Source organism: Pocillopora verrucosa, chromosome 11 (assembly GCF_036669915.1).
Source record: "Pocillopora verrucosa isolate sample1 chromosome 11, ASM3666991v2, whole genome shotgun sequence".
NCBI classification, from domain to species: domain Eukaryota; kingdom Metazoa; phylum Cnidaria; class Anthozoa; order Scleractinia; family Pocilloporidae; genus Pocillopora; species Pocillopora verrucosa.
Genome location: NC_089322.1, coordinates 9,651,822 through 9,673,908, shown reverse-complemented (window position 1 = coordinate 9,673,908; position 22,087 = coordinate 9,651,822). Strand labels below are relative to the sequence as shown.

The window sequence follows — 22,087 nt, the reverse complement described above, 5'->3', positions numbered from 1 at the left end:
CATCAACATTTTAACAACTGAATTAAACATTTACTAAGCCTAGAGTGAAAAGTAGTTTATTTAAATAGTTTTCCCTTCTGAACAGTTTTGAGCTCATTGTAAATTAATTTCAACTTACTGCCAAAGCTAATGGAAAACTTATATTTTGTTTTAATCATTACCTTTTTAGTGACACCGCTGAATCCTAAGATCTCCTTTCTTTTAAATGCGAAAATTAAAAGCTACTTTTGAGTTTATTTGCTACAATCGTGCCAAAAAAACATCTCTTTGGGCATCATGATTATTTCAAATGAGTCAATCAAATAAGAGATCGTTAACGCTTGCAACCATCTGGTGACGAATAACGTAACTGTATTACCGATTGCAGTTAAAATTGGTCCTTTTAAAAACTCCGGAGATTTTAGTATTACGAAGAGTTTAAAATTTGTTTTTTCTCTGTTCTGTAGAGTTTTGCTTCTCGCATTTTTTTTTCGTACCTATTTCTATTTCGTGTTTATTTCGTGGTGACAAATGACCTAACTATTTTACCAGCGTCATCGGTCTGTGTAACCGATTGCTGTCAAAAATTGGTCCTTTTTAAAAACTCTGGAGAATTTAGTATTACGAACAGTTAAAAATTTGGTTTTTCTCTGTTCTGTCGAGTTTTGCTTCTCGCTTTTTTTTCGTACCTGTTTTTATTTCGTGTTCTTTTGTTTTGTTTTGTTTTTTTAACAGTTATTTACAATTGAGAAGCGTTGAGCTATTTTCAGCGACCGACAGAAAATATAATTTAAAAAGCCTATAATGGAACTGAATAAAGTGCATCGGCAGAATCGAAATAAAATGAGTGAAGATCGTCAACGAAAATTGACAGCGAATCATCAACAATTTAACAATTGAATCAAACAACTAACAGGCCTAGAATGAAACTCGTTTTAGTGATCCGAACAAGACCAGAAGAAAACAACTAATGATGATAATGTCTTTCTCACCTTTTTCCTTCTGTTGAAAATTTGATTATTTCCAAAGTAAATGGAGAGTCGCTAGATATAAAACCACGATCCGTGATGACACAAACAATAAAAAGGAAGAATATGACGAGTATTTTGCATAAGGATGTATTTCACAATCCAATAACTATTATCTTTATATGTTTATGTGTTCACGTCGAAGGGAGCCAATAAGAGGACATCAAAATTGTCCCATTGCAACCATCAGGTGTGGAATTAAGTAAGTGTTGACTATTCCCTTCTAAACAGTTCTGAGTTGATTTTAAATTGATTTCAACTCACTGCCAAAGCTTATGAAAAACTGAATTTTTTTGTTTCAATCACTATGTTTTAGTGACACCGCTGAATCCTAAGATCTCCATTGTTTTTTATGCGCAAATTAAAACTACTGTTGAATAAATTTGCCATAATCGTGCCGAAAAAAAACATGTCTTTGGGCATCATCATTATTTCAAATGAGTCAATCAAGTGATCAGGTGATACTTTTATCATGGCGTTCGGACGCGGCTTCAAGCTCTCCGCAAATTTATGTGTGTTTCTCTGTATTTACATCACTTTGGAGTTCTTCAGGTTCTCAGATGTATATGAGAACACTTTGCTTAACGATAGAGAGACGTATTTTGTTTCCCAGATGAATTGCAGGGCTGAAGTTGCTGGTGCTTCATTCATCGAAACGAACCGACCCGGAGGCAAGAGTCTAATGGACGACTGAAGAGTGTTATGCTTTGTAAGCTTTTTCATCGTGCCTGTTTTGCTTTGACTCTTATTGCTCTTGCTGGTGACATTGAGGTTAATCCCGGCTACCAGACATTTGCTGATATCAAGTCCACTAGAGGTCTCAAGATTGCTCACTTGAATATACGAAGTCTCACAAACAAAACCGACTCTCTGCGTCTTGAGGGAATTAACAACAAAACTTTTGACGTGCTAACTCTGTCCGAGACCTGGCTGGATTCCTCAACAAGTGATGCTGAAATAAAACTCCCTGGATTTGTGTGCATAAGGTTAGATCGCACTGGCAATAAAGAGGGATATGGCGGAGTTGCTATGTATGTAAGAGAAGATTTGGCGTTTCGTTTGCGGAATGATATCAATACTGGTGGACAGGAATGTTTATGGATTGAGTTAATTCGAGATAAATGTAAGCCAACGTTATTATGTTGCGCTTATAGAGCACCAGATGCCGATCTCCGCACTTTTATTTCGTCTCTGCGAGATAGTATGCCTGCTGTTGATCTTGAAAAATCGGATGTGATCATTTTAGGAGATCTAAACGCAAACATGATGCCTAATTCAAAATTGCCCAAGAAAGACAAACAACTACTTCTCAACTTCTCGCGCGCTTTTGACTTCACACAGCTGATAAAAGAGCCTACTCGAATATCTGACACCTCACGGACCTTGATTGACCTGATTTTTGTCAATAATGAACATCGCATTGTTAAATCTGGTGTTGTTCCGTTTCCATTGAGTGACCATTACCTGGTGTTTTGCATTCTAAAGACTGGTGTGCACACAAAAGCACATCCAAGAATGTTTGAGTATCGCTCTTACAAGAATTTCGATGCGAATTCATTTAACGAAGATCTTAGGAATGTTCCTTGGCACGTCGTTGACAATGAAAACAATATCGATGACGCTTTATTAACTTGGAACAAACTGTTTTCAGAAGTTGCAGACGATCATGCACCTGTCAAACGACGACGTGTGAAGGGAACACCTATTCCTTGGATGAATAGCAAAATTAGCGAATCAATGAGAGATCGAGACTGGTATCATCGTAAAGCACGTAAATCGAACTCAGAAAAGCACTGGAACACTTACAGGAAACTGAGGAACAAAGTAAACCGCTTAGTAAAATCTGCTAAGTCGAAATATTACTGCGAAATGATCGAGGAAGCCAGAGGAGATCACGGCAAAATGTGGAAAGCTGTAAACGAAGCTTGCAATCGTAATTCATCCTCAGAAAAGGTTCAGTGCATCATTTCCGATGGCATTCAGCACACCACTTCCAAATCCATTGCTGTTGCTTTGAATAGCTTCTTTGCATCCATAGGCAAGCGCCTAGCTGACAAAATAACGACTACCTGGTCGAATTGCAACTTGGTTTTAGAACAACCGTTGTTTCAGTTCCAGTTAACTGAACTAGAGGAATCGTTTGTGCTTCAGCAGCTTACCTCTTTGAAGAAAAATAAAGCAATTGGTTTGGACAAAATTAGTGCTAGACTACTCAAGAGCTCTGCTAATACAATCACTCCCTCCATCACTAAGCTGTTGAATCGATCGATTCTTACTGGTAAATTTCCTATATTGTGGAAAATTACAGCCTTGTTTAAATCAGGCGACCGGTCAAATGCATCGAACTATCGACCTATCTCTATTTTACCGACACTCAGTAAAATTCTCGAGAAAGCCGTACACTCCCAGCTGTACCAGCACTTGGTTATTAACAACCTTCTCACAAGGAAACAGTTTGGATTCAGGAAGGGTCTCTCTACTGAATCTGCTTTGAAATCATTTGCTGATGAAGTCTTATTGAACAAGGAACAAGGTAAACTATGTGGGGCCGTGTTTTTGGATTTAACCAAGGCTTTCGACACTGTGGACCATCGGATTTTGTTACGCAAGCTCTCCAAAATTGGTTTATGTGAGAACTCGCTTCAGTGGTTCCGCTCTTACATTACTGACAGGAAACAGCGTACATGTTGTGGGAATGAGTTGTCTGATGAATTGCCAGTTACCCATGGGGTCCTTCAGGGAAGTATTCTGGGTCCTCTGCTATTTGTCATCTACATTAACGATTTGCCAAGCGTTCTAGATGCCTGTCAAGCATCACTTTATGCAGATGACACGGTGATCTACTGCTATGGGTCTTCCTCTCAGGAGCTGACTGAAAAGCTCAACCAAGACCTCCTGGCTGTGGCGAAATGGCTGAATGAACATAAGTTAACACTGAATCTGGACAAAACCAAATGCATGCTTATAGGCAGTAACAAGAAGTTACAGAGGAAAATAGCTCTAACTGTTTCAATCTTTGATCATTGTATAAACAATGTTACTTGTTTTAAATATCTTGGAATCTTAATATCGTCTGATTTTTCGTGGACAAATCATGTCGAATACATGGCAGGGAAAGTTAATCAAAGGCTTGGCCTACTTAGACGCATTAAGCATTTGTTACCGTTTAAGGCGCGCATCCTTTTTTATAAAAGCCTTGTTATGCCCTTATTCAGTCGAGTATGCTGATTTAGTTTGGGGAGACAAACATAATGTAACTTTAATGTCTAGTTTGCAAGTGCTTCAAAATAAGGCGGCTAAAATAATATTAGATCGACCACTGTATTCCTCTGCGTCTGATGCGTTAACTACACTGAAGTGGTTAACACTAGAAAAAAGGCGCTTCCAGCGCCGATGCGTACATGTATATAAATGTCTTAATGGTCTCACGCATCACGAACTAACATTAGTCACTCAGCAAGAACAGCATAGTTACAACACAAGAAATAAAGCAAACCTCAAAATTCCATCCGTTAAAAGAAACTGGGGCAAACAAAGAACTGGCTATCATGCTGTAAGTGATTTTAACTCGCTGGACAAAACTATACGAGCCTCTGATAATGTAAATATTTTGAAGCGTCAGATTTTTAATTCATTGATTTAAGTTTTGTATTACACATAAGATACATTAGTTTTTAGTAGCATCTTTTAGCATTTTTATTCATTGTAAATTTTTAATTTTTAATTTTCGAGGTCCTTTTTGTAAACCACTTTTTAGTGAAAAAGTTTCCTCATTAAAGATTGTCATTATTAAGTAAGAGATCGTTAACGCTTGCAACCATCGTGTAACGAATAACGTAATTATTTTACTAGCATCACTGGACTGTTGTAAACCAGAGCTGTCGAAATTGGTGCTTTTACAAACTTCGGAGATTTAGCATTACAGACATTACATTATTTAGTTTATCTTTTTTATGCCGAGTTTTCCCTCTCGCTCTATTTTTTCGGTACCTGTTTTTATAATGTTTTGTTTTGTTTTGTTTTGGTTTTTTTTTTTAGCAGTTTTTAGCAACTGAGAAGTGTTTAGCTATTTTCAGCGACCAACAGCAAATATAATTAATCAAAGGGCTCTTGGAGCCAGCTCATTCATGTTATGGCTTAAGTTTGTATTGATATCTTGGACTTGTTTAATATAGGTACAGTTGAGTTCAGTTTATGTGAAATTTCAAGACTAATGGAACAAATTTTCCTTTTCTTTTTGGGCAGTTGTGTGATAAGAAAACTTGTTCGTTTGTCGTGATGGGAATTGGAAATAAGGTTATGTGGGCTGGAGGTGGGATGGGCAGAGGTCATTAGGCAGACAGTGTCCTTTTTGTTGGTGCGTGTGTGTGTTTGTGGGGCGGAGGGTGGGCTGGGTGGGCATGATCAGGCATCAAATGTTGCTCAAGCAGCAAAATATTTATAACCCTCATCTTTCACGATCATTTGCACTATTGTGAAATATTCCTTGCTCGTTTCTTGATATCTTTTGTTTTTAATAAAGCGGTCGTTGCATTTGGTATTTAACAAAGCGGCCACAATCGTTCTTAATAGAATTTCAAGCCCCCATATAGTCTGATTTTCACATATCAATATTTGCGTAATCCCCAAACAGATGAGAGATAAAACCATCAGAAAAGTAAACAAATGGCCAGTCACGAAAGCAACGCTTCGCTTTTCCCTATAAAAATTCGCCGGTTCCTCATGTAAGCCAATAACAATATAAGGCACATATGTGAAAATCAGTCCGCGAACAGCCCTGAACGTTAAAAATATATCAAGTCGAGGGAACAGTTTTGGTCCCGGCCCGGATTTTTGCCAACAAAGTGAACATATTGATTAAAAAGATGAGACGTATGGACCACGTGCAAAGCTGTCAATTTTTTCTCGAATATTGCGCGTGTTAAATATTCGATAGTGACACCTCATTTACATCTACATCCACTTTTATTAAGTTGGTAAATTCTGTGCCGACGTCACACCAAGTAACTCGCGCGCAAAGTGAGAAGACTCTTGGAAGGCTTGAAATTATTTTCAGAACGTCTGTGATCAAGAAACGGGCAAGGAATTTTCCCCAATATTGCTAATGTTCGTAAAAGATGATCGCGGAAAAGCGACTGCGTGACGCTCGGTAAGTTTTAATATGATATTTTATCACGTATCAGACGAAAAAACCGGTATAAATTCTCAGTCTACATTTTATACCTAGTCTGCATTTTGTACCCGGTCTGCTGCCTGCAGTCTGCATTTTGTACTGACCGGATTGGTATTGCTGTTTTTGTTTGAGCGAGCCTCAAGTCCGGACCGAAATAATGGAGCTCGAAAAAAAATATTTAGACCATCTTGGCCGCTATAATTGATGTGTTCACTGTATGTTGAAGAGCTCCCGAGCACAAGCACAATGATAGAGTAATGATTACTATATACCAAATGAAGACGAACGCAAATGCGTGGCTTGCCAATATGACTGTCTCTGATGATGATGCTCTTCTGCGTGGTAACGGTGTGATTTGAAATGAACCCGCTAAAGGTCCCCTAGGTGTGAACATTTTGGCTTTTCGATTCAAGTTGCATTTTTAGAAGTTTAGAAATGTGATTTGAGGTTGTCATTGTTCACGGTCTACAATGCAACTTCCGTCCACGGATACAACTTCCGTCAACATCTGCTCCACCAAGATACCTCATCCATTGCTTTCAGTCTAAATGAGCTAAAAAACCCACAATGTAATTAACCAAAGTGCATCATGGTAAATTCAATCGGCTGAATTGAAATAAGACGGATGATGATCCTCAACGAAAATTGATTATACACAGCTTTCATCAACAATTCAACAACTCAGTTAAACAACTAATAGGCCTCGAATGAAACGTTTTAATGATCCGAAGGATACCGGCAGAAAACAAATAATATGATAATAATACCTTTCTCAACGTTTTCCTTCGGTTGAAAAAAATTATTCCCAAACAAAGTGGAGAGTCGCTAGATATAAACCTCGTTCCGTGATGACACAAATAATAAAAAAAGCTCCCAGCCGGTAAGTAACATGTTTGTTTTTTTTAAACTTGACGAAATTCTTTCCGAAAGGATCCCGAATGATTTAGGGCTGTAAATACGGCAAGATCCTCCATAAAATGAACAATTTTTGAGCGAGTAAAAGGTAGGTAAAATAGAGGTGATGCAAATTAAAGAGAGATACCTCACCGAAACATTTTCATTTGCGTGAGAATAAAAGTGATTTAAAAGGCTTCCAAACAAACTTTGAAACATTATTTTACAAGTATCTGTCACAATCTGACACCTGTCAATTAGAGAGTGCGTAAGAAAAAAAAAAGCGCAAGAACATTTGAAAAACAACGGAACTAGTGTGGCAAGGACTGTCACGGTAATGTTTCCTTCAAAAACATTCAATGATCTAACGGAAAGTATTATTCACTCTCATCGACGATTCATTCATGTACGAAGATTTACCTCTGTTCATTAAGTAAACGGCGAGGAAAGTAATTGTGAGTAAATTCAAATTTTTTATTTTGAAGTTGTGAGAGTTTGCTCGTTTGTTTGCTGCAATGGCGTATGTAAATCTGGTCTTTCCTCCACAAAAACTAAATTCGAATGGCACACTCCAACGAAGAGGCGAAGAGGGGGGAAAGGGTCCTAAAAACTTTACCTGATCCCCCGGAAGGATTTCTAGCATTCTAATAATCCCCCATCATTGACAATTGTAATGTCAATGATTCTATCAGAAAACGGTAGCCTGCTCACCGAGGCCCCTAAAAGAAGAGAACAGTAGATGGGCGAGTGGGTGTATGGGATAAAAGAAACATCCAATTTGCCATGGTCCCTTCTTTTAACTATGTTAGCGCTGACTTTCCTCCCAGCTCCCCTTGAAAACGTTATCACTCCCTAATTCCCCCCCCCCCCTCCGTTTCTTTTAAATGTCTAAGCTTTTCGCTGTTCTGTTTTACGTTGAAAAGTGAGCTGGGTGTAAACGGGAGTTCCGGTTCAGCAAGGTATTGATATTTTAAACTTCGAGAATGTACATATTTGTGAACTCGCTTGGTGGCTTGAATTAGGAGTTATGTTGGCGTAAATCGGTCGTGTCTTGTCCTCACATTGAATAGGGTGGCTTATTCTCTCACAATTCGTCAAATTATAACTTAAATTGGTTTTAGCCTGAACAGTTGATGACGGAGGGATGTAAATTGAAGTAGCAAGATGGTCATCCGCAACTTGTTTTAATCGTGTCTATAAATATAACCAGCCCTGTTTACGCTTGATTTCTTGTTGCATCTCCTACGATTTCGTATCTTACCGCAAGAATTTATTGAGACCCCTTCTTGGGCTTTGGAGGAAAAATAATTTAATAGTTCGAAATATAAAGACGTGTGCCTCAAATTTTTTTAAAATCTGTCACTTGCATGCTACCCGTTGTAATATTCTCCATCTTTCCACAAACGCTCCTGTTCCCACGTACTTTTTCCGTGTCACGAAGAACAACTCAGAGCACTGTCATGCAACTCATCTTGGGTCATTGATATCGATATAAGACACGCACAGAACATAATTCTCACAGATAGCGTGTACACTCTAGTCACGTGAAATGCCTGAGTTCATATAAATAGCACAGCCTTGCCTTGCCTTGCCTTTAAATTGGCTGTTTGCAGTAGCGGCAAAATCACACCCAGGTTTCCTCCATAGAGGTCTACTTCAACTCTCTCGTCCATGAGTCATGGCTATTCCGTTCCTTTTCGTCTCTGTCGCTTCCATGGTTCTTCTTATGATACCAACCGGTAAGTAAGATTCATAATCTTTGTTTCATGCATAACATGTTTGTAGTTGCCATAAATAAAATGAAGGAAATTAGTGAAAGTTATGGGTTGAATATCTGAAAATAGATCAGTTCAACACTAAACCCTTTTCCAATCACAGTTATACAAGCAAATAAACCAAGCATGTGTCTTGCATCTGTTAAATTTGCTCGTCTTGATTGCTAGCTGCAGCTCTTTTGCGAAAACGTTGGATAAGGCCACACTCTCTTTTGCATGATTGAATTCGGAGTGAGCCAGATGGTTTAGACTGAAAGGCCAGCAGCAGATCATAGCAAGTGATTTGTCCGCTAATCGTACAGTCATCTTTCATTCTATTCGATGGAATCGATGTCATAACAAATTAGTTATTGGAATTAGTAAATGGTCTCATTTTTTATCCTCAAAGCAGAGGACTGTCACCTCAGCTCAAACAGGAAAGCTGACTGCTTTGCACATTTATTGAACTTGTTCTTCCGAAAAATTAGGCTAGAATATTGCCTCAGAACACTTTAACTTTGCTTTCTTTGGTTTTTCATTTGCTGTAGTTAAATCAAGATGCGTATATCGTAACAACGAAATCTTTGTAGTCACTTTCACATGTCTTCTACGAAATCATGGCTATTGGAGCTAAATTTAAGCAGGATGACGTATACTGGTCTCTTTCCTGTCTATAAGTTGCATTATGATACTTCTAATGCTTTGATAAAGCCTTTTGTAACCTTCAATTGGAAAATTTCTGTTTTATTAGAGACTCAAATGAAAAGCAAGAAACTAGCTAAATGCGCCTCGCACACACATACCTGACACAGGATGATTTTGATTATTGTTTTTCCAGCTTTAGCACAACGCGTCGGGCTTTTTGTTGATCGCAACGATTAAGTTTTCCTTTTTTATTTTGGTAAAAGCATTGTAGTCCATAAGCAAAGAAGAAGTGAAGGAATGCTACCTCTAGAATCGCTAGAAGGCTTGTGCAAAGCTAGGTGTCCTCCCAAAACAGAGAACTAAAGTTCGTACCAATATTTAAAAATTGTTATAATATTAATCAATCGCCAACATACATTCTGTGTTGAAGGTAATTTAGTGTTAACAACTGAGTTGAAAACGTAAATTAGCCACCGTAGAGGGTAAAAAAGCTGACGTTTCAAGAGTTAGCCCTTCGTCAGAGCCAATCGCTCTGACGAAGGGCTAACGCCCGAAACGTCTGCTTTTTTACCCTTTACAGTGGCTAATTTACGTTTTAAACTCAGTTGTTAACACTTAATTACCTTCTATACTCTCCCACCGACGCAGAACCACAGTTTCTTTAGAAACTTACCCCTTTATACATTCTGTATTGAGTCGTAAGAATCATATGCTAACCTTTGTATTTCTTTTTACCCAACAGCTATGTCTCTTCAGTGTTACGAATGTTACAACCTTCCACAAGTTCTTGGCGGAACTAGTTGTAACCTCGACAATGTGAAAAAGCTCATTTGTCCTCCTTTTTACGACAGATGTATGAAGATGAAGTATGACATGTCTATCGGCATTGGTGCACCGCAATTCGTCGAGCTTAGAAACTACTCAGTTAGCGCAGCCTGTGATCCCCAGTCTGACTTTAATTGTAAAGAAAGAATTTCCTCTCCATCTTCACTTAAATCGCATAACATGACGATTCTTCTTTGTTCTTGTTAAACCAAAGTCTTAGTTTGATTTTACTAGCGGTATTACACCACGTATTTCTTTCTGCTAAAGGATCTTAGTCAACCACAAATCATTACGCGCTTAGTCCTCCATTTTCTATGCCCTCCAATTTCGTAAAATTTCCATTGTGGCCTACCATCCAAGTGCATCCAAGCGATATAATATATTTAAGTCTTCAATTGTCGTATCATTATTACTGAACAGACGCACGGCAACTTGGAATTTATTTGTTAATTAGATGATGAATTATGAAAACTGAAATAGTCCGTGAAGGCAAAAATGAAATTCCGTGAGGAAAGCGCCAAGGGAGATTTGTTATGACACTATTTAAAGGAAAAAGCTGATAAGCAGGAGACATGGTTTATATCATGCGTGACATGCCCTGCTAGTCAGGTTTGGTGTATGCAGCCAAAAAAAAAACAAACAAACAAGGGTTGTGCATGCAGTTAAGTTTCTACCTTTCAAGGGTAATATTTGTAAATCAGTTTATTTCATATGTTGCTGAGTGGAAATAGCATTTGGGGATTTTTAAGGTCGTTGAAACTCTCACCTCTGTGGTTGAATCTCTAACCGAGAACTACTCATGTAAAAGCTGTTATTCAGTTCGTGCTGCTATGGTCACGTGCTAATTTTTCATGCTGTACTAAGTGCTTCTGACTTTTGGGAGTATAGATAAAATCTCAGTGACCATTCCTAAGAACGTTACGGAGCTGCAGTCCCATGTTAAACGGTGTGCTAGATACCTTCTTTCAATCTTTTGATCCTGTGGATAAAATCCTTGTGAGTGCTTATTTATCTCCAAGCTACTAAAAGAAGTATCTGCTTTCATGCAGAACACCAGAAAAGCTCCTGTGTTGTTAAGTTATTACATGTGATTTCACATTGATTGAAAACTATTTTTTTTTAATTCAACAGCGTGCAAAATGCTCAGTGATGGCGGTCTAGTCTCCAACTGTACAATGGACTGTTGCCAGGGCGAATTGTGTAATACTGGAGGGTCCACTTCAAAGCCATCTACAGCTGGGGAGGGCTCAACTAAAAAAGGCATCCAGTCCACTGCAAGTGTGGTCCAGTCCACTACATCTAAACCATGCGGCGCAGTACTGGGACCAGCTGTGAGCATCGCCAGCATTTTGTCTGCCGTAGTTCTACCAAAGATTGTGGGATTTAACTAAGACCAGCTATCTCTTGCTATTTCATTTCATACATTTTGCCACTTAAAGCTCGCTAGTTCTAGAAAAATATGATACACTGTTTGTTACCAATGTTAGTTTTATTACTTGTAAGGATTTAGAGTGTAACTGATTTCATCCTGGGTGAAAACGCGTACTGCTTTAAATAAAGGATTTTGTTAACGAATTTTTTGGTTCAAAAATATAAGCCAGAAACAAAGGGATAACAGTATGTTCCTTAAAAAGAATTTTAAATCAATCTCTAGGAAAATGTATAAAATTCAAATTATCCAAGGGAAGTCTTTCTCAAATTACCGTCCCACCAAGAAATTGTGTCACGAAATAGGTTAAGCTCCATGAATGTGATGATAAATAAGTTAGCCAAAGTATTCATCAATTACAAGGCATGTTTTTCAATGACCTCCGCAAGTATCTTTTTTTTCTGAATGATTTCCTCTCAAATCGTTCCTTAAATTAGTTGCTGGTATGGAGGTGGAATAAAAATGATCATAGACAACCCGAAATGTAAAAAATTCTAACGAAATGTTTTATTTCCAATTCGTGGGTTCGCACAGAAGTCCGTTGTTACACTTTCCGTTCCATCCCGTTTCGTACGGGCTTGCTCTTGTTTGTCATAATCTCGAAAAGCTTCTCAAACGTTTCAAAAAGTGTATGTTTGCAGACCTTCTTTCGCTCCATGATGGGTCGAGGAGAACATGTAACAAACCAAGACATCTCGTAAGTTACGTAAATCTTTTACGTAACTTTTAGAAAATAAAAAAATCTTTTAGAAAATCTTTTATTTACACTTCGCGGTAAAACTTGAGTTCAAGTCATTTTCAGCTTCCATCACAACTTTGGCAGTGTTTTCTTGAGGCACAATTCCGCCTGTTTTTTTTTTCTCTTCTTGGTCCGATTTTTAAAGAGTGCTTTACTCTTTTGGTTTCCCTCAGAGCTTGAAACATTTCAGACACAAATCAATGAAAATGCAACATGCAAATTTGTCGGGCTTACCAGATAATCGCGTGTTACCAGAAGCTATTACTGAATAAAATGCAACGAAAAATGACCTACAAATGTCTCTTTATTCAAAAAAAGGGCCAAAATTGACCGTTCAGAAGCAAAAAAAGAACGAATTTCTAGCATTTACGATACCCGTGTGATAGATTTATCATACTGGAATCGATGTTTACAGGACTCACGGTCATAAGATTGCGTAGCGTTATGTAGAAAATTCTAGAGCAATTAATTTTGTATGTGGTCTAAATTTACATATCTTGAATTAATTTTGAGAGAACCTGAGCTTGTAATTGGTTTATATTTGGTTTCCTCGCCATTAATCTGTTTTGTCTTCACCAATTTTTAATTTTTTTACATTAATGAAAATCGTAGAGTAAAACAAATAAATATAAAGGGTTAAATCCTTCACATGGTCTTAAGAGATCTGTTCAAATTAAAATAAACTTTTCTTTCCATGTTTTTGGTTCTATTGCGTAACGCTGTTTGAGTCATGGGTTCCACAAGTCCAAATCAACAAATCACCTTTTTTTCAACTGGGTGGGGTGAAGTCAAAGATGAAGGTATGAACGCATGACAAAAGTACATAACTTATTTGCGAAATGCAGGGGTAACCCTCGATCAGGGTGTGCTTCAAGCCCATTTATTATATTGCATCAGCAAATGCGAGTAGTTAATGACCCTTGCACCTGAGCTTCTTGAGGTGCTCGATAGACAGCTCTTTCATAGAGAAAACAAATAAGGAAAGAAGCCCTGAATGGTATTTACTTGTTACGGCTGAAAAATTTGACAAGTTATTCATTTGCTTCTGGCCATTGGATATTCAGAGTCAATATCACCCAAACAACTGCTGTAAGTAAGAAAGTGACGATGGGTGGGAAAAGAATCTAAGTCTGTTTAAAAAGGTGAAAAATAGTGAACACCAAAGAATGGGCTCCACACAACGTAATGTCAAGTCCAAACTCTAAATTCAAAAATCAAAATTAACAAATTTATTCCTTTTGGCTGATACCGAGATTGAAACACAATTACCGGCACCTCAGGTTTTTTATCAAAATACTACACTTCAAAAAAAGGGAAATACCATTTTTTCCCACTTCCCTCCCCTTCCCGTTCCCTCACATTCCTCCTTCCCTCCTCTTCTGACATCATGGGGTTTTGATGTTGCTCACTTCTTGAACAGGGCTGCAGCTAAAAATAATACCTCCAGTGGACTTGATTGACAACATAGAGGTTTACAAATCAGCTGATGAACTTCTGGTGCAGAGCCATCAAAATGGCAGCGAAGCCTAGGAGCCAGACTGACAGATTAGCGGCTTCAGCCCCAGATCCACCAGATTCACCTCTGTTGCAAAAGTCTCCCTCACAGCAATCCATTGAACAAGACGTCATGTTAATTGTACTACGATTACAGACTATAAAAGAAGAAAATGTGATGAAAAATTAAATATAAGAGCTAGAGAAAAGCTCCTTTCTAACAGGACACCCTATGCTCGATACTTTTCTCCTCAAATTTTCGGAATGAGTGACCCTTTCCAATAAGGGACACCAAGACTCGATAGTTAAAGTTTGTTCTCAATTTTAAGAAACACTGCATTAACTCTTTACACCCTGAAATCACCAGGCGTATACTCATATGCGTTCCCCATGTTAGGAGAATCTGCATGACAATCTAGAGCTTCTTTAATTGGCGATCATTTTCTGTGCTCTCTTAACCTAAATGTTTGACTTAGCAGTAATACTGTTAGGAGAACTTAGATGCCAGTCAATCTTGGGGGACTAAGACTAACTGTCAGCTTCTTAAAATACCTTGAGATTCAAGCCAACCAGTCTTTATGGGCATCGTAAAGTATCAGATTCAAAACACGTTGAAGTCATCTTTGCTCTTGTTGTTTTTCATGTCTTGTTTTTTTGTTTATGTGTTTTGATTGCGAGCATTTCCCAGGCTTCTAATTATCATCAGAAGGATCATTTTAGAGCGAATTTCGATTGATTTTCGTAGACCAAAACCAAATTAATCATGACAGCTAATCAAAATGAGAGCAAGCTGACAGCAAGCTGTCTAAAGCAAGGGAAAACGTCAGTCACGTTTGTTTTTGCTTTTGAATCTGATTGGATGAGAGGATGGCGTAATTTTTTTTTTGGACCAAGCATAGAGCGAGATGAAGCAAATCCAAAACATTCCCGGAAACGAAACTTTTACTCAAATATTTTACTTACTGTTTGCTGGCCCGTCCGGTGCACACATTAAGGCGCTGATGGAGCAGTTTTTCAATTTCATATCAAACGGACCAATGTCAGGGAACATTGCTTTAATGTCGATGGTCATGCATCTATCATAACCTACAGGACACTCCAAGACTTCTGGTTCAATGCAGGATTTACCTGTATATCCAGTTTCGGGTGGTAAGTTGCTGCATACGTCGCACTTTATTGCGAATGCTGTCAAGTAGCGTAAGAAGGTCAGATTCTAAGTCTCTCTTATTTCACAAAAATCATCGAATCAATTGAAACTTTTTATCTCTGTTTAATCTAATGTTTATTGAGTAATCGAAACAATTAAAACTCAAAACGCATATTTACAACAGAATTGGAAAGCACCTAAGCGATTATACTAAAAAAACTACTCGCCTCAGACTCAGTGAATATTTGCGAATAATATTCACTTCACCTTCGGCGAATAATTGTTTAATGAAAGGAATTTTGTTCCTTTACTAACAACAATGCAATGTTTGTCTTAACAATAAGATTTTCCAGTTTTGTGTTTTACTCTTGCATAAAAGCACCCTCGATTCCGGATCTACGAGAGAAAATAGAAGCTTTAATTTGGATTCGTGCACATTGCTTCCAGAACTTCAAAGACGTTAGTTTATTTTTCATCTCGCTGGATTTTTTTACTGGTAAACAGTTTACGGGCAACATGCAATAGTTTTTGTTTGCAAATCGATTGAGAACATGTGATCTGTTAAGAGATAAGGAGCCATCGCTCCATTGTAGATATTCATGTCTACTTAATTGCGAAGACAAGCTTCCTTTTCAAAAATTTGTCACTTCTCTTGCATAATTTTATCACCGAGTAAAATTCGAAGTAAAATGCAGGGTCAACAAGTCAGTTTGTGGTACTTGCCAAATCACATACGTTTTCTAATTGCACGAGGATTTGTCACGTACCATGGGTCAAAACTCATTAATTACTTGTACCAAAAATAACTTGAACCTTCGACTAGCACCTGATCAGGTCCTGCACCTCGAAACCGTGGCGCATTTGTTCGCCGGCCCGCCTTCATAAACAAATAATATTAATTTTGCAATTAAGACGTAATTTGTATATAGTTTGTCATGTTTTTGAGTAAAGAGGTATCGTTGACTTTTGTTATCCACAGGGCCTGTCATTAACAGCCTTAAAGGCCTTAAAAGCCCTCTTTTCAAATAAAACTCAAGACATCTTTGAGTTGGCTTGCAGGGGGCTTTTCGTCGTCAAAGATTTTTTTTTTGGGTCAGTTGAGAGCATTCGCAAACACACTGGTCTGTCGTTTTTAAAAGTGCTTGAAACCCTAAAAGCTCTCTTTTAAAATAAAATTCAGTACATCCTAGAGTTCGCTTGCAGGAGCATTTGATCGCCAGGCCATTTTGTTCCCTTTTTTAAGTTTTTAAGGTTTAACAAAACATTTATTGAGTGGCCCGACGGCAGAAAGTAAGCTTCGTTTCCCTTAGGGCCATTAAGTAAGTGCCTAATAACTCTAAAAGCTCTCTTATCTAATACAATTCAAAACATACTTGTGATGAGTTGCAGGAATTAAGTCCTTAAGCTCCCTTTTCAAACATAATTCAATGCACGAATAAGCCAATTTGTTAAGTGCTAAATAACTCTAAGTCTCTCTTTTCTAATACAATTCAACTTGCTTACTGGCAGGAACCTTTGATCACCGAGCCATTTTGTTCCATTTTACAGCTGGGAGGTATAACACAACACTACTAATTGACTGGTGCAACGTAAAACAGTAGGTTTTGTTTCATCAAGTGCTTAAGCTGTCTTGCAGGAGTCTTTGATAACCAAGCTATTTTGTGTTTAAACACCAATAACTAGCCCATAGACGTACTGCACACCTTTCTGTTCAACTGATATCGTATACAAGAATACGTGAGAGAAATCTGGCACTCTGATGTTGTTGAACATTGGAGAGTCGAATTGAACACGATTAATACTGGTAAAACAATAGAATAATCTCTTACAAACCCCTTTCTCTCTCAAAAGGACTCCAGTTTGAGATCTGCGTTCGCTTAAAAGAGGTATTTGCGGAATACAGCTCATTTCACATTAAACATGGCAAATGATATCAAGCATTGAGTTGGCATCTGCTTTTTTGGGGTGCACAGAACACCTTCATATACGTTTTGAATTACGAAACTTGTTATGTTATACTTAACTTGAACAGGTGATAACATGCTTCGCGGACTCGGTAGCTCAAAAGACGATTGAATGAATAAATAAATAAATGCAAGAAACACATCAACGAACAACAAAATTATAACACTTTCATCGCGTGAACTTTGATAACTTTCAATCTGCTTCTATGTGATCTTTCTATTCGTCTTTTACTGATTTTAAATTCTGGGTGGGTTTGCAGTTTCAACTTGATCGGACCTTAATTTGAAACGCGGAAGAGAACTTTTTCCAAGAAAGTTTTAAAGGGCAAGTCACTCACGGAATTCCAAGTAAGGAGGCGGCGTATATTTTATGCTCGGATCCCAACGTGGTTAAGTAAATTGAAAACAAATTGACGTCTCCATTTTATATCAACTTCGTACATTCTGAAGGCACATCTCGTTTTTTCGCTTTTACTTTCATCTATCAAATCCGTTTGAATCTGTGCGCTCCCAAAAAGCCGTGATCTTAGCTGATCTTGGTGTAATAGTTCCGCAGTGACTCAACATCTATGCATTTGAGCCGGATATAAGGAGCTAGAAGATGTCAACGGAAATTCTTTTTTAAAATAGGAAAATTCAGGAAGATAAACTCACCAGATGATGCACTGCACAAAGTCACTAGAGCAACAAAAGCGACAGAAAAAGTTTCCATGGTTCCAACTTTGCTATCAGGGTGTGAGAATTGATCATCAAATGACAAACGCACTGCAAGACGAAACTCACGATTCGCTGTAAATTGCAATGACAACTGACAGCAGTTGGGCTTGGTTGCTAGGTATTGTTGCACTCAGCCAATCGAACGGGTAGTGGCATTCAAGCGGAAAACATCGTCTTACAGGCCGCGAGCAAACCAAAAATTCGACTGATCCACCCGCTCACAGAAGTGATCAATGGGCAATTATTGCCAGCTTGCAGTGTAAACTTATTATCAAGCCGACAAGTAGCGGAAATGGAAAAAAATTCCAACTAAGATGAATTGTTTGGATTTAACACCAAATTCTCCGAACAAACATTATGAGGAAAGTATGGTAAACACTATGGAGAGTTGATAATGACATCACCGGCTACAGCGAAAGATTTAATTCACAATTAGATTGTTTGCAATTATGATGATCGTTTATTCAGCCTTCTTGCAGTAGAAACTGAATTACAAGGCGGGTCATAATTTACAAATACTTCTACATTATGCATACATAGAACTATTTTAGATATCAACTATATATAAATATTAAATATTGTGTAAACATTAAATACTATAAGTAATAACATAAATTGCAGTTAAGTATATTACACATGATTCTGATATTTAATGGTACAAAAATTTCCAAATCTAATAGATCTTGAGGAGGTAGGTACAGACACGGTTCTTCCTGCCCTAAGGACATATGGTCTTGAAAATTGACATCGCGGTACTAAATTTCATAGTAGGTCAGAAGATAAGCTGCCCATCAGTTAAACCACACTTCTTAAGAGCACGTACTGCATATAACCTCTTGTTTCCTTTCTTTACAATAGGAAATACATGCTCGTTCCACGTTAAGTTATCTGATAAGTGTACCCCCAACAACTTGTAACAGGAAACCTTTTCTATTATAGAATTACCAACAGCTAAAGGGGGTGGCGAAAACGGGCAATACTGTAAAAACGTAATGCACATTTCTTTGCACTTCTTGCTGTTGAGAACCATTCCCCTAGAGAAAGCAAAGGAGTAAATTTCGGACACAATAAAATTCAAGTATGAAGGAGAAAGCCTAGGGACAAACTCCATAACTGTAGCGTCATCTACATATTTGACTCTATTTTTAGCCTATACTGTTCACAAGAATACAAAACAAGATAGGGGCCAATTTAGTTCCTTGGGGAATTCCGCCATTCAGCTGTATTGTTGGGGACAGCACCGTCCCCACCCTCACCCACTGTTTCCTATTTGTGAGGAAGGCAGCAATCCACCTCATCAAATGTGGGTCCACATCCAGGTTACCCAGTTCATGCAGTAGAGCATTATGATCCACAAGATCAAATCCCTTAGAGAAGTTAGAAAAAAACAACCTGACATACATCTCACCACGGTCAATCGTCTCCAAAATTGTGTGAAGTAAATATACCAATGCCTATCAGCTATCAGATTATAATGCTGCACGAGTCTTATAAGCTCTCTGGAGTATTGTTAATTGAAATATACGTGAACTGTTAGTTAACTGATAGTCATCTGTAAGTTAATTCTAAGTTAACTAATGAATGGCGCCGTTCTTTTGAAAACAAATTATGAAGTACCGATTGACTCATCTAATGCGTTTTACCCTATTTTTTATTATCTGAAAGGCTATGTAGTCCATAACACAGCCTCAAAGCTGTTTTAACCCATATTGTTAAGTGCAACAGGATGGTGTAGCATTAGTTGCCCACACGCTTTTGAGTCCAACAAGGAAGGTTATAAAGCGATGCTTTTCAACGTCTTTGCTAATGATCTTTGTCTTTTTCAGTACAGCTGTATGCAGATGACACGACGTAATAAATAGCTCATTAGTGCCCACTGTACTTGAATTCGCCCTAGATCAAATAGCTCATCAAATAATTTATTAACTACTGAAAAATCTTTTTAATAGGCATATTTAACAATGAAATTAGAGCTGAAATTATTATGCCAGCTGAGAAGCAAAGCTTACAAGTTGGTTTTGTTGTACGCATGTGGAATTGACGTCCGGTGTATTATTTCTATAGGAGCATAGAATAGCTCCTTGGGAGGGGTTGAGAGATTAACAGCCCCCTCCCGCCTCCTCCTTCAGCAGCTTTTTTTGTTTTGTTTTTTATCCTTAATTAAACTAATAGAATAGGACTGTTTTAAGTGAAGCTTATCACTTCAACCTAATGACTCCTTTATTTTCTGTACCTGTTTATTTCCTATTTTCAAACGACTGCAAAGTTAAAGCAATAGCAGAACCAGGAGACTCGTTTTTCACAGGAAAGCAACTATAGTATATATCAGCTCATCATTTTTCATTGTTCTCTTTAAGTGACCGCACAAGCCGGCGTGAAGACGAAAGCGACGGAAAATTGGCTATTATCGTCGAAGAGTAAGGTCATTAATGTGCAGAGAGTAATTTCACATTCGATCCGGGGTGGTAGTCCCCTGCTCTGAGAAAAAAAAAATAGCAAATCATTTGTTTGGCCATCGATTTAGCCAGAAGTCGTAAATCGATTAGAATTGATGATAACTGAAGCGTTATTGGAGAAAGCTCTTACAATAATCTCAGTGCCATTTGCCTTTCAGTCTTATCTATGTGGCTTACCCCCAATTCAACTGAGCTAAGAACAGCCGAGCAAAATCTTACGTCTAAGAGCCAACGTTTTCGCAAAAGAACGGCAGCTAGTAGTAAAGACGAGAAAATGTAACTGATGCAATTAACTTATTTGTCTAATTTTGCTAAAGGCGATGTATTCAGTTTTTGAACACACTAGAGCTGTGATTAGAGGGGAATTGCGTGTTAAATTGATGTCTTTTCGTCTAATTTAACTATACCTTTCACTAATTCCCTTCATTCCTTGAAGACTGCGAGCATCTTATTTACCGGTTGGTTTCATAGAAAGAACCAGGGATGCGAGAGAGACGAAAATGAACGGAATAGCCGGAATATTTTGCTCTTCGCGTGACTGCTACCGATATCAATGACCCCAGATGAGTTACGCGATATTATGCAACGCAGAAAAAGTACGAGAGAACAGAGATGTCTTAAAGAAGAAAATGGCGGGTCGCTTGTAAGTAACAACTTTGAAAACACTTGAGGCACACATCTTGAACCATTATTTATTTATATATTTTTTACCCTGAAAATTTCCTTGAGCTTGAACTGGAGGAGAGCAAAACGCTATTGCGGTAAGATGCGGAAACCTTTGGAGAATAGGAAACCAAGCGTGAACAAGGCTTGTTAAGAATGGAGAAGATAAATTATTATATCAGATTGAAGACGGAAACGTATGTTGCTCCTTCATTTTGCAGTCTCTCAGTTTAACTCAATTGTTCAGTTTAAAATTCAAAAATTTAAAAAACTTTTAGTACCCCGCTGAACCGGAATAATCGCATGAAACTTTCGCTTACAGTCAGAAGTATAGAATACCACTATACCACCACGGTGCATTCTTCGTACCACGTGACGGCTGTGGAAGAAGGTGTGTTACTAAATATGGTAATCAATCAATCTGATTGGTTACGGCAACGATTTCCATGATCCTAAAGTGTTGACCCATGGAACGAACAGAAGAGATTGTGTAGACGAGCGAAGAGCATAGTTAGAGGCAGGTTTAAGAGTTAAAAGATAACGCTTTCCAATCTATTTTGTATTTCCCAAAATAGCACATTTTTGGATAAATTAATGATTTTCCTCTGCAAGTTTTGGTAATCACTTAAAAATTATTAAATCTAGCGGACAAATTTTAAAATAAATTGAAAATTTAAATTTTCCTCTGCAATATTTAGCGTGTCCGTAAGAAACTATGTGTTAATGGACAATCATGAAAAGATGCAGAGGTAATCCGTCTAATCTGCTAACAGTCAGTCACTGAATGTTGCAGAAATTCTGCAACTTCTCATGCACTGTGTGTCGCAGAAATTCTGAAACCACTAGTCCCCTGCTACCACTCACACACTGGATGTTGCAGAAATTCTGCAGCCATTTATACACTGGGTGTTGCAGAAATTCTACGACCACTCATACTCTGAGTGTCGCAGAAATTCTGCAACCACTCATACACTGGGTGTCGCAGAAATTCTGTGACAACTCATGCGCTGGGTGTTGCAGAAATTCTGCAACCACTCATTCACTGGGTGTTGCAGAAATTCTGCAACAACTCATTCACTGAGTGTCGCAGAAATTCTGCAACCACTCATTCACAAGATATCGCAGAATGTCACAGAATGTCACAGAAACACTGTGACCACTCATACACTGGATGTTGCAG

General features: G+C 38.1%; 2 protein-coding genes and 1 pseudogene across 2 annotated transcripts; 2 read left to right on the top strand and 1 right to left on the bottom strand.

The window, feature by feature from the left end:
* Positions 1 to 3,770: 3,770 nt before the first annotated feature.
* Positions 3,771 to 4,794, top strand: LOC131796959 (uncharacterized; annotated as a pseudogene).
* Positions 4,795 to 8,655: 3,861 nt separating this feature from the next.
* Positions 8,656 to 12,891, top strand: LOC131780059 (uncharacterized). The gene is made up of 3 exons (XM_066174480.1): positions 8,656 to 8,813; positions 10,216 to 10,434; positions 11,430 to 12,891. The coding sequence occupies exons 1-3, from the start codon at positions 8,753 to 8,755 to the stop codon at positions 11,687 to 11,689; spliced, it is 540 nt and encodes a 179-aa protein (XP_066030577.1). The 5' UTR covers positions 8,656 to 8,752; the 3' UTR covers positions 11,690 to 12,891.
* A 943-nt stretch (positions 12,892 to 13,834) lies between these two features.
* LOC136284318 (uncharacterized) lies at positions 13,835 to 18,098 on the bottom strand. The gene is made up of 3 exons (XM_066174481.1): positions 17,726 to 18,098; positions 14,924 to 15,145; positions 13,835 to 14,118 (listed from the first exon to the last, which is right to left on the bottom strand). Exons 1-3 carry the CDS (start codon positions 17,781 to 17,783, stop codon positions 13,946 to 13,948), a joined length of 453 nt encoding a protein of 150 aa, XP_066030578.1. The 5' UTR covers positions 17,784 to 18,098; the 3' UTR covers positions 13,835 to 13,945.
* Between the last annotated feature and the right edge of the window lie 3,989 nt (positions 18,099 to 22,087).

What these genes read in the sequence shown, in the direction of transcription:
- LOC131780059 (XM_066174480.1), top strand. Translation starts at nt 8,753, where the DNA reads ATGGCTATTCCGTTCCTTTTCGTCTCTGTCGCTTCCATGGTTCTTCTT. An exon ending in TCTTCTTATGATACCAACCG is followed by an intron (nt 8,814 to 10,215) that starts GTAAGTAAGATT and finishes TTTACCCAACAG; the next exon opens with CTATGTCTCTTCAGTGTTAC. An exon ending in TCCCCAGTCTGACTTTAATT is followed by an intron (nt 10,435 to 11,429) that starts GTAAAGAAAGAA and finishes TTAATTCAACAG; the next exon opens with CGTGCAAAATGCTCAGTGAT.
- LOC136284318 (XM_066174481.1), bottom strand. Translation starts at nt 17,783, where the DNA reads ATGGAAACTTTTTCTGTCGCTTTTGTTGCTCTAGTGACTTTGTGCAGT. An exon ending in TTTGTGCAGTGCATCATCTG is followed by an intron (nt 15,146 to 17,725) that starts GTGAGTTTATCT and finishes GCTACTTGACAG; the next exon opens with CATTCGCAATAAAGTGCGAC. An exon ending in ACCGGACGGGCCAGCAAACA is followed by an intron (nt 14,119 to 14,923) that starts GTAAGTAAAATA and finishes CTTCTTTTATAG; the next exon opens with TCTGTAATCGTAGTACAATT.